This window comes from Physeter macrocephalus, chromosome 16 (genome assembly GCF_002837175.3).
Source record: "Physeter macrocephalus isolate SW-GA chromosome 16, ASM283717v5, whole genome shotgun sequence".
Classification (NCBI taxonomy): domain Eukaryota; kingdom Metazoa; phylum Chordata; class Mammalia; order Artiodactyla; family Physeteridae; genus Physeter; species Physeter macrocephalus.
In genome coordinates this window covers 39,585,638-39,599,610 of record NC_041229.1, presented here as the reverse complement: position 1 = coordinate 39,599,610, position 13,973 = coordinate 39,585,638, and the positions used below count along the sequence as shown (strand labels likewise).

The following is a 13,973-nucleotide window of genomic DNA, read 5'->3' as shown; positions in this document are numbered from 1 at the left end:
CCCTGAGCGCGGGTGGCTTATTTGCCCGGGAGCCATGGCCGCGGAGCCTGCGCGTCCAGAGCATGTGCTCCACAACGGGAGAGGCCACAACAGTGAGAGGTCCGTGTAACGCAAAAAAAAAAAAAAAAAAAAAAAAAAGTGAGGGATTATCTTAGACTTCATTTTAAATATTAGATGGGTGCATTAATGTCCTTGAGTTGTATTGGAGAGCGCAAGAGTTCAGGAGAAACATACCAGACACTTGAAAAAAAAACTTACGTATTAGAATTATGGGAAACCCACATTTATTTGTTGATTCCTTTGTGCATCCCAACAAATATTTATTGAGCCCTTGTGATGCGCAAATGATCCCACCAAGTACTTTGAGGGCTGCAAATATTCTTGTTTTGAAGGAACTTATCATCTTCAGGGAAAATAATATGTGTGCACACCCGTAATGATATTACAACTCTGAATCTGGTGAGTTTTATAGGAGTGCAGGGCTATAGAGGAGGCATTGGGAAGAGAGTCTAGGAATAGAGAACATCATGAGTCAAGCTGAAAATAGGGAAGTAGAAGGTGTGTTTGGGAAATGTTGAGAGTCCCGTGCGGCTATCATCTAGGGTAGAAAAGGAAAGCAGCAAGGGAGCACAAGCTAGAAAAGTCCACTGGGAGAGCACATGAGGGGCTTTAGGACCTGTCGAGGATTAGTCTTTTATTCAGTAGGACCATCACTGGAAAGTCACTGAAGATGTCTAGATATGGGAGTGATGACATTAATCTGATGGTTGTCAACAGGATGCGCTGGAGGTGCGGAGAGCAGAGACCAGAGAGGAGCAAATTTCTAGTCCAGGGTGAGGTATTAATATCCTACACTAGAAGGATGGCAGATAGAATGGAAAGGAAGTCACAGAATGGAGAGGCATTGTGAAGGGAAAAGAAATGTTAGATTTGATAGCAAATGAGATGGGATGGAGTGAGGAAGATGGAGGAAGTAAACATTGAAATCAAGTTTCCTGAACTAAATGACAAGGAATATCATAGTGCTATTAGCAGAAATAGAGAATTCAGGAGAAGGAAATGGTTTGAGGGAAATACTAAAATTCACTTTAGAAATGCTTAGCAGATTGAATTGTTGCAAGAGGCACATCCAGGTAGAATAGCTAATAGGCAGTTGAAAATGTGGGAGTTTTCCATCAAAAGAAAGCTCAGGGCTGAGCAACTCAACATGGAAGTCATCCATTGGCTCATATCAATTCCTAAATCATCCAGCTAACTTTTACCCATAGGACGTGGAATATAAGCATCTGTATATACTTATAAATACAGTCTCACTTGGGTTTCACCTCACACTAGTCAAAATGGCCATCATCAAAAAGTCTACAAATAATAAATGCTGGAGAGGGTGTGGAGAAAAGGGAACCCTCCTACACTGTTGGTGGGAATGTGAATTGGTGCAGCCACTATGGAGAACAGTATGGAGGTTCCTTAAAAAACTAAAAATAGTTACCATATGATCCAGCAATCCCACTACTGGGTATATATCCAGAAAAGATGAAAACTCTAATTTAAAAAGATACATGCACCCCAATTTTCATAGCAGCACTATTTACAATAGCCAAGACATGGAAGCAATCAAAATGTCTATCAACAGATGAATGGATAAAGAAGATGTGGTGTATATATATATATATATATATATATATATATATATATATACACACACACAAATGGAATATTACTCAGTAATTAAAAAGAGTGAAATAACATCATTTGCAGCAACATGGGTGGAACTAGAGATCATCATACTAAGTGAAGTAAGCCAGACAGACAAAGACAAGTATCATATATCACTTGTATGTGGAATCTAAAAAAATGATACAAATGAACATATTTACAAAACAGAAATAGACTCACAGACATAGCAAACAAACTTATGGTTACCAAAGGGGAAAGCCGGGGTGGGGGATAAATTAGGAGTTTGGGATTAACAGATACACACTACATATAAAATAGATAAACAAGGACCTAATGTATAGCATAGAGAACTATATTCAACATCTTGTAATAATCTATAATGGAAAAAATCTGAAAAAGAATATTATGTATATATGCATAACTGAATCACTGTGCTGTACACCTGAAACTAATACAACATTGTAAATGAACTACACGTCTATAAAAAAATACAGTCTCACTTGAAAAGCACACAGGAAAATAGAAATAAGCATTTGTTTATTCAACAAATATTTATTTAACACTTTCTATGTAGTAGACACTGGGCTCTGCTCTGGAGACTCAGCTATGAGTGAAGGACACAGCCTTAGCCCTCAAAAAGCTCACTCTTAGCAAATTTTTAGAAATAGTCCTAAATTTTCACAAAGATCATCCTATTCTTCAGGATTTCTTAGTACTTATTCCTTGGTCAATAGTCTTTGAGTATTTTTACAATGACTTTCTTACAAGCAATTAATCAGTGTTATTAAATTATTCAAAGGCTCTTCTAATTCAGTTTATTTTTCTTTCAGGATACCTATAGTGGTTTGATGGGTCCTCTGATTACATGCAGGGAAGGAGTGTTGAATGAAAAGGGAAGAAGAAGCGACGTTGACTATGAATTTGTTCTCTTGTTTTTGGTATTTAATGAGAATGAATCCTGGTATCTGGATGACAATATTAAGAAGTATCTTAATAAAGATCCACGAGATTTTAAACCCTCTGATGATTTTGAGGAGAGCAACAAAATGCATGGTATATCAGAGGTTTAAAAAGGAGACAAGCTCATAGAAATCTGTGGAAGGTCCCAGGCTCCCTCTTGTTGAGATAAGCTCACAGAAATCTGTGCAAGGTCCCAGCCTCCCTCTCTGAGCCCTTCTTTATTCCCAGGGGCACCTGGACTGAAGAAAGTCCTCTAAAGCTTTCCTTCAGAGGGAACCAGCCAAGCCATTGACTGGCTGCCCGCAAGGTCCAATGAGGTTTTGGACCAACTGTTTAGGGAGCTGTATCTCTGAATGCTGGGATCCCTAAACTATCAGACTGTAAAGTAATTCCTACGAAATGAATGATCACTTATTGGTATATTTCTGTAAGAATACAGGATAACTTCTAGTTGATCAAATTTGAGGGGCTGGTTTAACTGTCTCTGGAACATGAAACACCATCACAAAATTTCTGTTTTAATTTTGCTATGTTATTTAATTCTTTGAAATTTAAGGTACTTCTTTTTTTTAAGTGTAAGTAATGTGTTCTAATTGACATACCTATCCTCTCCCACCGAGATCTACTTTTGGCCAAAAGTGTGCAAAAAGATAGGTCTTGCCCAAGATAACAAAGCTAGTTGATTGCTAACATTGATTAGAATATAGTAGCCTGATCTCTGATTCAGCTACTCTTTCCCCTACAATTTTGCCTCCCTCTCCCAAAAGTTTCTTAGTAGGTTCTCTCTTTTTAATGAATGTAACTCATTTGGTTGTGTCATGATGCAAAGAACAAAAAGTTAGTAGAAAGCAGAGGAGTGAAAGTCCCCGCCATGTCAGCCCAACTTGAGCTTGCTTTGGTAATTGTTAGATTATGGACTCAGCCCATGTGAAGTTTTCCTTTTTTTGGAGATTCAGCTAGGTTTAGGAACTTGCCCCAAATTAGTTCTCAGAAAGTGAAATATTAAGTAAATACCTTTTAATTGCTTCAGTTTTGATTTATATAAACTTAATTCTCTGGCTTTTGTCCACTCAACTGTAGAACGGTATAAATCTGGCGACCTCACACATGAGGCGGTAATCCACCCCATAAAGGGAATATGCCTATTTGGCATATTCCAACCAACATGTACTGCTACCCAAGAGATAGCTTTTAAAAACAAACTACTATTTCTCTTTTCTGGCTCTCTTTTATAGGGATTTCTCAGTACTCTGAATTTGGGGTCTTAGATGGTGGGGACATTGGCAAGTGTGAGTGAGATTATTACATATTTACCAGGCAGACGAAAATATTGGTGACCTAAAGATCTTCTTGAATCAATTCTAAAACCAGATTAAGTAATCATCAATAATCAAAGGCTGTTCTCTTTTTACCTTCTTAGCTATTAATGGAAAGATTTTTGGGAATCTCCATGGCCTCATCATGAATGAAAATACAATGACAAACTGGTATCTGTTAGGAATAGGAAGTGAAGTGGACATACACACCATTCATTATCATGCTGAGAGCTTTCTTTTCAAGGTAAGTATAAGAAAAGTGTTTTGGGGAAGACTTACTAACAGATTCAATATATTTCCATTGTGAAATTAGAGTTATTTGGCAATAAGGCTTGTGAGGGGTGTTAGTGAATATTAGAGAATGGAACAGAAAAATATGATTATGTCCTTCCACTGGTAGATATTTCTTAATATGTATTTTATTATGCTTGTAAAAAAAAAAAAAAAAAAAACCTCTGAGCTTCAGATGAGTTTTCTAATCAGTTATATGGGGATAATTCTGACCACTCTGGAGTACTGTATATGAAAGTACCCATAGTATTTTTTCCCTTTTCCTCTTTTTTTTTTCTTTTCTCTTTTCTCTTTTCTCTTTTCTCTTTCCCTTCCCTTTTTTCCATTTCTTTTCTATGTGATTAGCCAACAGAATAGTCCTCTCTAGTAAAGGAGATATTTCAAGCTTTGGCTTGGGCCCAAAATTTTACCTTGACTTTTGCCCTAGTGGGCTGGGCTGGACCATGTGGGGCTTTCTGCCTTTCGAGCATCAAGCTGCACCATATGGGTGGTGCTGGCTGTGCCGAATCACCTGGGGAGCCGTTTAAGAAGCAGATTGCCAGGCCCCACCCCAGACCTGATAAATCAGAATCTCAGGGATAAGGTCCAAATATTCTGTCATCTCAAGAGCTGTGCAGTCTACAAGGAAGTAGAATAGAAAAGAATAATCACACCTAATCTGCAGGGAAAACCTGTGCTGCTCCTTTTCCAATTATACAGGAATGAACAGCAACTAATGAAACATCTAATATCCTTTCCCCTCTGTATATTCATTCAACACAGTTTAAGATACCAAGTACTAACCTACAATGATTTTAGTTTCACATATTAAATGGCTTTGCTTCTTTTCAGAACTTGGCTTTTTCAATCCGCATTTTTAAAATTATATTAAAAATATATAAAATTTAGTAAAATTTATAAAAGCATACAATTATTTTACATACATATAAAAATATTTTATATACATACATAAATATTTTAAATTAAGCTATAATTTACACTGAGTAAAATGCATGCTATTTAGTACACAGTTTTGTTGTGATAAACACATACAGTGGTGTAACCAACACTAATCAAAATACGGAACACCTCCATCAACCCCCTAAAATGTCCCCTTTGCACCCTCTAGAGTCATCTACTTCCCTATGTTTAACCCCTGGCGACCACTGAACTATTTTTTGTCTCTATAGTTTTGCCTTTTCTGAAATGTCATACAAATGAAATTATACAGTCTGTAGCATTATGAATCTGGCTTGTTTCATTTTGTATTGGCATTTGAATTGCATCCACCTTGCTGTAACAGCAGTTTGTTCCATTCGATCTTTGAGCAATATTTCATTGTATGGATGTATTGCAGTTTGTTTATCCGTTTCCCCACCGAGGGACATTTGGGTTGTTTCCAGTTTGGGGTTACTAAAAATAAAGTCATTATAAACCTTTGTGTACATGCTTCTGTGGGAACATAAGTTTTCATTTTCCTTGAGAAAACATCTAGGGGTTGGATTGCTAGGCCATGTGGTAAGTATATGCTTAACTTTATGAAAACTGCCAAACTGTTTTCCACAGAGGCAGTACATTTTGTATGCCTACCAGAAATATATGAGAGTACCACTTGACCACAACTACATCCACATCAGCACTTGGTATCTTCCATTCTTACTTTATTTTTTCTTAGCCATCCATTTAAGTATATTCTGGTATCTCGTTTTTTATTTGAATTTTCCTAATGGCTATGATACTGATTATCTTTTCTACTACCTGCCATCTGTAAATTTTTGGTGAGATGTCCAAATTTCATGCCCATTTTTAAATTGGATTGTTTGTTTCCTTATTGTTGAGTTTGAGGGCTGTATATATTCTGGATACAAATCCTTTCTATCTATATGATCTGTAAATATTTGCTCCTAGTCTGTGGCTTATATTTTCATTCCCTTAACATTATCTATCAAAGAGCAGAAATTCTTAATTTTGATATAGTCCAAATTATCATTTTTTTCTTTTATGGATCATGCTTTTGGTGTCATGTCTAAGAAATCTTTGTTTAATTCACGGTCACAAAGATTTTCTTCTAGAAGTTTTATGGTTTTAGATTTTATATTTAGGTCTCTGGTCCATCTTAAATTAATTTTTATATGTGGTTCAAGGTTTATTTTTTGCATAGAGACATCCAAGTTTTCTTTTTTTTCTCTTTCTTTCTTTCTTTTTTTTTTGGCTGCACCACGGCATGTGGGATCTTAGTTCCCCAAGCAAGGATCAAACCCATGCCCCCTGCATTGGAAGCATGGAGTCTTAACCACTGGACCACCAGGGAAGTCCCTAGACGTCCAATTCTTCCATCACCTTTCAGCAAAAAGACTATCCTTTCTCCCTCTGTGTCAAAATCATATTGATCATATACATGTGGGTTATTTCTGGCTCTCTGTTCTATTACATTGATTTATATGCCTGTCCTTTCTTAAGTGCCACACTGTCTTGATTGCTTTAGTGTAATAAAAAGTCTTGAAATCAGATGGTGATTGTTTGAGCTATTCTAGATCTTTGCCATATAAATTTTAGAATCAGCTTTTAAAATTGTGCTGGGATTTTGATTGAGATTGCATTGAATCTGTACACTGATTTGGGGAGAATTGATATCTTAACAATATTGAGACTTCCAATCCACAAACATGGCATATCTCTCTATTTAGAACTTCTTTGACTTTTTTCATCTATGTTTTGTAGTTGTCATCACACAGATCTTGCATATATTTTGTTAGATTACTACCAATATCATGGGTTTTGGTGATAGTGTAAATGGTATTCTTTTTATTTCAATTTCTAATTGTCATGCCAGTATATAGAAATATAACTGATTTTTGTGAAATTGACCTTGTATCCTGCAACTTTGCTGAACAAATTCTAGTAGCTTTTCTTTTTGTAGACGGTTATTTTTGGGGGGTGGGGGTTCCTACATGGCAAATTATGTTGTCTGTGAATAGAGATGGTTTTATTTCTTTATTTTCAATCTGTATGCACCCCCCCCTCCTTTTTGGTGTTATTGCACTAGCCAGGATCTCCAGTAAAATGTTGAATATTAGCGGCAAAAGTAGAGATCCCTGCCTTATTCTTAATCTTAGGGGGAAAGCATTCAGTCACTCACCATTGAATATAAAGTGAGCTGTAGGTTTTTGTAGATCCCATTACCAGGTTGAGGAAGTTTCCTTCTATTCTCGGTTTGCTGAGGGTTTTAATCATGAACAGATGTTAAATCCTATTTTTTCTGCATCTATTGCGATGATCATATTTCTTTTTCTTTAGTCTATTGGTGAATTACATTGACTGATTTTCAAATGTTGAACCAGCTTTTCATTCCCCGGTAAACCTTACTTTGTCATGATGCACTATCCTTTTTTATATATTGCTGGATTTAGTTTGCTAGTGTTTTGTTAAGGATTTTTGCATATATGTTCATAAAGAATATCGGTTATGGCTTTCTTCTATTGTAAATTATTTGTCTGGTTTTAGAATTGGGCTAATGCTGGCCTCATAAAATGAGTTGGGAGTGTTCTGTCCTCTTCTGTTTTCTGGAAGAGTTTGTTTAGAAATGATATTATTTTTTTCTCTAAATGTTTGGTAGAATTTGCCAATGAAGCAATCTGGACCTCGAGTTTAATCTGTTGGAAGGTCTTAATACAATTTCAGTTTCTTTAATAGATATAATTTCAGTTTCTTTAACACATAACCTGAATAGATCTAACCTGAAAAGATAATCTATTCAGGTCATCTATTTCTTCTTGAGTGAACTTTGGTAGTTTTCATCTTAAGCAACTTGTCCATACCATCTAAGTTGTAGAATTCATGGACAAAACAGTTGTTCATAACATTCCTTTATTATCCTTTTTAATGTCTATAAAGTCTTAGTGATATCTCCTCTTTCATCTCTGATATTTGTAATTTGTGTTTTTAAAATTTTTTCTTGGTCATTTTGTCTAGAGGTTTGTATTAGTTATCTATTGCTGCATAACACATCACCCCAAAACATAGTGGCCTAAAACAACACAGTCTTATTACCTCACAATTTCTCTGGGTTAGGCTGGAAATGGTTTAGTTAGTTGGTTCTGAATCAGCATCTCTCATCAGGCTACAGTCAAGATGTCAGCTGAAACTACAGTCATCAGGTTTGACTGAGGCTGGATGATCCACTTCCAAGCTCACTTATAGGACTATTGACCAGAGGCTTCAGTTCCTCACCATGTGGGTATGACATGGGAGCTGGCTTTCCCCAGAGTGAATGATCCAAGCGGAGAGAGTGAGAGAGAGGGTCTAAGACTCTTGGAAGTAGAATGCCATGACTTCTGCCATATGCTATTGCTTTCAAGGACCAACCCTCAGACAGTGAGGAGGGGACTACAAATGTTATGAGTATCAGGAGGCAGGGATCCTTGGGGGCCATCACAAGCTGGCTTCCACAGGGTTTAACAATTTTATCCATCTGTTCAAAGAACCAGCTTTTGGTTTCTTTGATTTATCTTTATTATGTTCCTATTCTTGATTTTATTGATTTCTGCTCTTATCTTTATTATTTCCTTCTTTCTGCAGATAGATAAAGCTTACCAAGAAGATGTACATGACCTCTTTCCTGGGACATTCCAAACCATTGAACTGTTTGTGGATCACCCAGGGACATGGTTATTACATTGTCATGTATCTGACCACATCCATGCTGGCATGGAGACAACCTACACAGTCCTTCGAAACATCGGTACTATTATCTGTCAGTGATGCTGGCTTAGATAGCACCAGGCTTCCTGTAGACCCTGAAAATAGGAGGCATGAGAGCCCCCAAGGAGCTCAGAGTCAAGTAAGAGAGACAGACATATAACCATAGTAGAATATGACATATGCCAAGATAGAGGGCAGAGTACAGGGTTCAGTGACAGCAGCAGGAGGCAATGATTAACAGTTTGGAAACATGAGCCAAGGTTCCATAGATGAATCTTATCAGGTGAGCAGAAGCTTGCAATGTGGATGGGGTACGAACAGCATGTGTACTGGCATGAAGTAGCACAGTGAGTATCCAACAAAGACTTACAGATACTGGTGGGATAAAGTCTTTGTTGGTGAAATGACATAACTCTTGAAACAACTCATGTCATGAAAAGAATCTACTTCTATTGTTTACAAACCATCAAATTGTCTTCTTTGTCCAGACAACAGGATTCCTTACTCCACCAAGCCTCCTTCTGGAGGAGCGTCCCACCTGGCCACAGCGCCCTCTAATGGTATTGATACCCTCCCCCAATCCTGCATGTGAATGGTCAGTATTCACTCACCAGGGAAAGGCAGAGGCCTGACACCTTACTTTTCTTTGGCACAGAAGAACCTGGCAAGGAGCAGCTCTACTTCTTCGGCAAGAATCTGGGTCCCAGAGGAGCCAAAGCAGCCTTGGTCATCCTTTTCATCATCGGACTCCTCCTTCTTATTGTCACGGTGATTCTCTCCCTGACACTGTGCTCTGCCAGGAAGCGGGTGGCGTATCAGGAAGTCCAGTCCTGTGCGCTCCCCGCGGATGTTCTGTGACCTGCTGGTCTTCCTCAGTAGGGAAAGTGGACAAGGGTATCGTTCACCAAGGAAGTCTGACACTGTTTCCTGGATCAGGCTCTGATCCTCTGGAACACATTCAAAGCAATTTGCTTGATTTATTTATTTTAAAGGGGCTGTGAATAATCCTCAGGATAAAATAGAGAAAAAGAAGAGTGAGCATGACTGAGAAAACTGACCCAGTCTGTTCTCTGAATGAATTCTCTGAAGTGGGAAGACCCTCTGAAAGATATCTTTGTTTTCTGTCTTTCATAATTCTTAGATTAGATAGTGCTTCCTTAACAAACCGTCAAATTCTCTAGATGGACAATTTCGGGAAAGAGTTACACTGCCTCAGACATCTAACTTGAATGGCGCTGATTTTTCAACGTTGTTATGTAACATGCTTCCCTTACTGGTTCCAGGAAAAATAACTTTCTGAGGAGTTCATGAAAATGTCTAAATCAGTATCTGCTGATAGAATTTGACCAAATGAAATTTTTGGAGGCTTTAGCCAGCTCCCCTGGCCTTTTCCTCTTTCATATAAACAGCTTGTGCACTGTTTGCTACAAAAGGCAGAGTTATATGCATTTTTAAAAATTCTGCCATTTTTATGCAAACCCGTAGAGATACTTAAATGTTTACGACTCACTTCATGTTACACATTTTTACAAGATGTTTCTGTGGCAATGTTTGTATTTTCAAAAATCAACTAGAGAATTTGTATTTGTATTTCAGAATGTGGAGGGCTGGAATCTGAAATAGCAGGCTAGTTCTCCCACTGTGAGTCAAGACACTCCCTGAGAGTTTAGTGGGAGCTTCTAAGGGGAGGGGAGGGACTTTGCAGGAGGCAAGTCTGACCTTGAATCTTGAGTCTGATTTTTCATTCAGTTAGGAGGATCTTTCCCAGTCTCCATCTTTTATGAAAGAAAGACAGTCTCATCATGTAAAAAAAAACACCAGGAAGAATTAGTCGATGCAGCTGACTGGCTGGGAGGAGAAGGGATCTCACAAAATCTTCGAGTCCATGCCTCTTAAAAACATAGCCTCTGATGGGAAGAGGAGAGAAAAGAAAAGGCAAAATTGTCCTGGTGGCAATTTTTTAAACCAACAAATGAGCTCTGAGATATGTATTATAGTTTTCAAGTCTCAAATACAAAATAAAATATTGAACAACTAAACTCAACCCATTACGAGACAATCCATACTCTCTATATGCATGCCTAAGCTTTAGGTGTAAGACTGATAAAAGCAACATTTATTACTAGACTGAGAAATTGCCTTTAGCCCTCGCTGCTGCCAGATGAGTGATACTAGTACATCTGCCTTAGCAGTGGATCATTTGGCTGTCCAGGTGAACAAGTAGGACCTACAAAATACTCTGGTGGAGGGACCTTTCATACTTTCTCATCTTCATCTTGGTGAGGGGAAATGGGTATTTTGATAGAGGCTATAGTCTTACATAAAACAGGATGCGAACGCTAATAGTTCTGTTCATAATCTGCTTGAATGTCATATCAAACATAGTACCCAAGGATTATGAATTCCAGCCTGCTAACCACTGATAATGTGATTTTGCAGTACGTGCTCTACAGTTTTCAGACATGTGTAGGCTGTGTAATTTCATAATAATAATCATGATAAATGACTTACTTATAACTCACCTAGACAACAAATTATTTAGTTATAAGTTTTTTCCTTTTAGTTTATTTTTTTAATGAAAATGAAACCACAAAGTAGTTTGATTATACCGTTTCTCTTTTTAATAAAGTTTCACATATTATAAAGATGGCTATTTGCATTTTTTTTTCCAACCGCCTACCCCAGGTACAGTGACAGGTGATTTATTTTATCTGGAGCAGGTGTTTAGTTAAAGGAGAATTATCTTTTAGATATTTAGCAAATATCCTAGTTATACTCCTTAGAAGAAATGAAACAAAGTAACAGTATATCTCTACAGATAACACACTCTCCTCAAACATTCTTTCCTCAAATGTACCACATTTCTTCATTCTAATCAACCACATTTATACACATCTTTTCTTCCTGTTACAATAGAAGAAGTGTCCCTGCTCCTAGCAGAGCCAATCTCTCCCTTAACGCTGGACCTCATCCCTTCTTGCTCTCCCAAGAACTTCATTCCCTCCCTTATCAGTTTTCCCTCCTGCATGAAGTCATCAGCAATACCCTCCATTAAAAATAGAAAACAAAGAGCCATTGCCTTGAACTCCATAACCTCCTCCAACCCAGTTTCTCTGGGCCCTTGATAGCAGAACTGAAAGGACTGTCCACACACTGCCCATATCACCTCACCCTAGGCACCCCTCCACCCATTCCAATGGCTTCCCATCCAGAGGGCCCTGCCCCACCCCGACTTTGCATCCCAATCTGATGTTATCAAAACCATAAGAACCATAATAATCATAACGGAAATGATTCCGTTTCCTGTGGCTTCTTCCCCATCTATATTTTACTTAACATCTCAGTAACCATTGGCAGCTCCTTCCTTTTAGATACCCTCTAGTTCCTTGGCTCTACAACATGACCTGCCAGCCTTCCTTCTTCCTCAGTGGCTCTTCCCTCTCAGTCTCCTGCTACTTCCTTCTTCTCCCTCTGACTTAAATGTTAGCATGACCCAGGGCTTGAACTGGGCCCTTTTCTCCCTTTTGCCCTCCGGGGTGGGCTGAATAATATCTCCATAGAGTCCATGTCCTAATCCCTGACCCTGTGAATGTTATCTTATATAGCAAAAAGACTTTGTAGCTATGATTAAGTTAAAAATCTTGATATGGGAAGTTTATACTGGATTACCTAGATTGGCCCTAAATGTAATCACAAGGGTTCTTATAAGAGAGAGACAGAAGGAGATCTGACTACAGAAGGAGGCTGTGGGACAACTGAAGATGCTGAGCTGCTGGCTTTGGAGACGGAGGAATGCTGCTCTAAAAGCTGGAAAAGGCACGGGAATGCATTCCCCCCTAGAGCCTCTGGAGGGAGCTTCGTCCTACTGGCACCTTGATTTTATTCCACTGAAACTGATTTCGGCCTTCAGATTTCCAGAACCGTTAGAGGATAAATGTGTGCCACCAAGTTTGCGGTAATTGGTTACACCCTCTCCATAGGTGATTTCACTCATCCTCATGGATCTGAAAACCATCTTTATGCTAATAAATTCAAAATGTGTTCCTCCTTGGGTTGCAGACTACAAGTCCTGTTCAAGCAGATCACGGTAGCAGTCCCCTAACCAGTCTCTCCCTTTGTCACTCCTGTCCCTTCCAGCCACAGTCCACACAGCTGCGGCAGTGTTCTTCCACATCTGATCACATCACTTCCCTGGTGAATCTCCTTTACTGTCTTTCCACTTCACTTTCAATAATATCCAAACTCCTTACCTTTGTCAGTAAGACTCAGACCGAGTTGGCTGCCCAACCTGTCCACCTCTCCAACTTTATCTCTGGCTCCTCTCTGCTCCAGATTTTATCAGTTCCTGTGCCCTGCTAGTTCCTTCTTGCCTCAGAGCCTTTGCACCTACTGCTTTCTGTGCCTGGAATGCTCTTTCTCTCCAGCACCCTCATCCCCTTTCCTGCCTTTCCTACTTCAGATGTGAGCTCCCCAGGCTGCCCTTTCTAAAGTGGGCCCCTCCCCCTGTTATTTCCAATTTCCATTATTTCCCTTTGTAGCACATATCACGGGACACATCCATTTTACTCATTAGTTTGATTTTTCTCTGCTTCTTTGACTGAAATGTAGGCTCCGTGGAAGCAAGGACCCCAGACCTGTTTTGCTCACTGCTGCATCCCCAGCACAGACCATAGTGTAGATACATAATAGTTGCTCAGCAAATATTACTTGAATGAAAAAATGAATATATAAACAGAACAGGCAGAACAGGGCTTAACTATCTTGACTTTGACTATTTCGGTCACAAAAGGTCTCATATTCAAATGTCAAGTGTCAAGGATACCAGACAAACAAAACAGAGTTCTGGTGCCATAGCTGTGAAGCCCACAGCTGCTTTGGCCTTCTAACTACTGACACTGGGATAAGGAGTGGGGGAAGGGAGGATTTGGAGGAGGATGTGTTATTTAATCCCTAAATGCACGTTATAATTATAAAAAGCAATGTCATCAAAAATAAGGAAATCCTAAGAAACTTTCACAGCTAAGGGGAGCTAAGGAGACAAGACAACGA

At 38.7% G+C, this 13,973-nt stretch overlaps 1 protein-coding gene across 1 annotated transcript in view; it reads left to right on the top strand.

The window, feature by feature from the left end:
- Positions 1–9,782, top strand: part of HEPHL1 (hephaestin like 1) — a 92,610-nt gene extending 82,828 nt beyond the window's left edge. Inside the window, 5 exon segments of the mRNA XM_024131757.1 lie at positions 2,508–2,730; positions 4,058–4,197; positions 8,802–8,964; positions 9,413–9,484; positions 9,580–9,782. Coding sequence (XP_023987525.1) covers positions 2,508–2,730; positions 4,058–4,197; positions 8,802–8,964; positions 9,413–9,484; positions 9,580–9,782 — 801 coding nt within the window.
- The last annotated feature ends 4,191 nt before the right edge of the window (positions 9,783–13,973 follow it).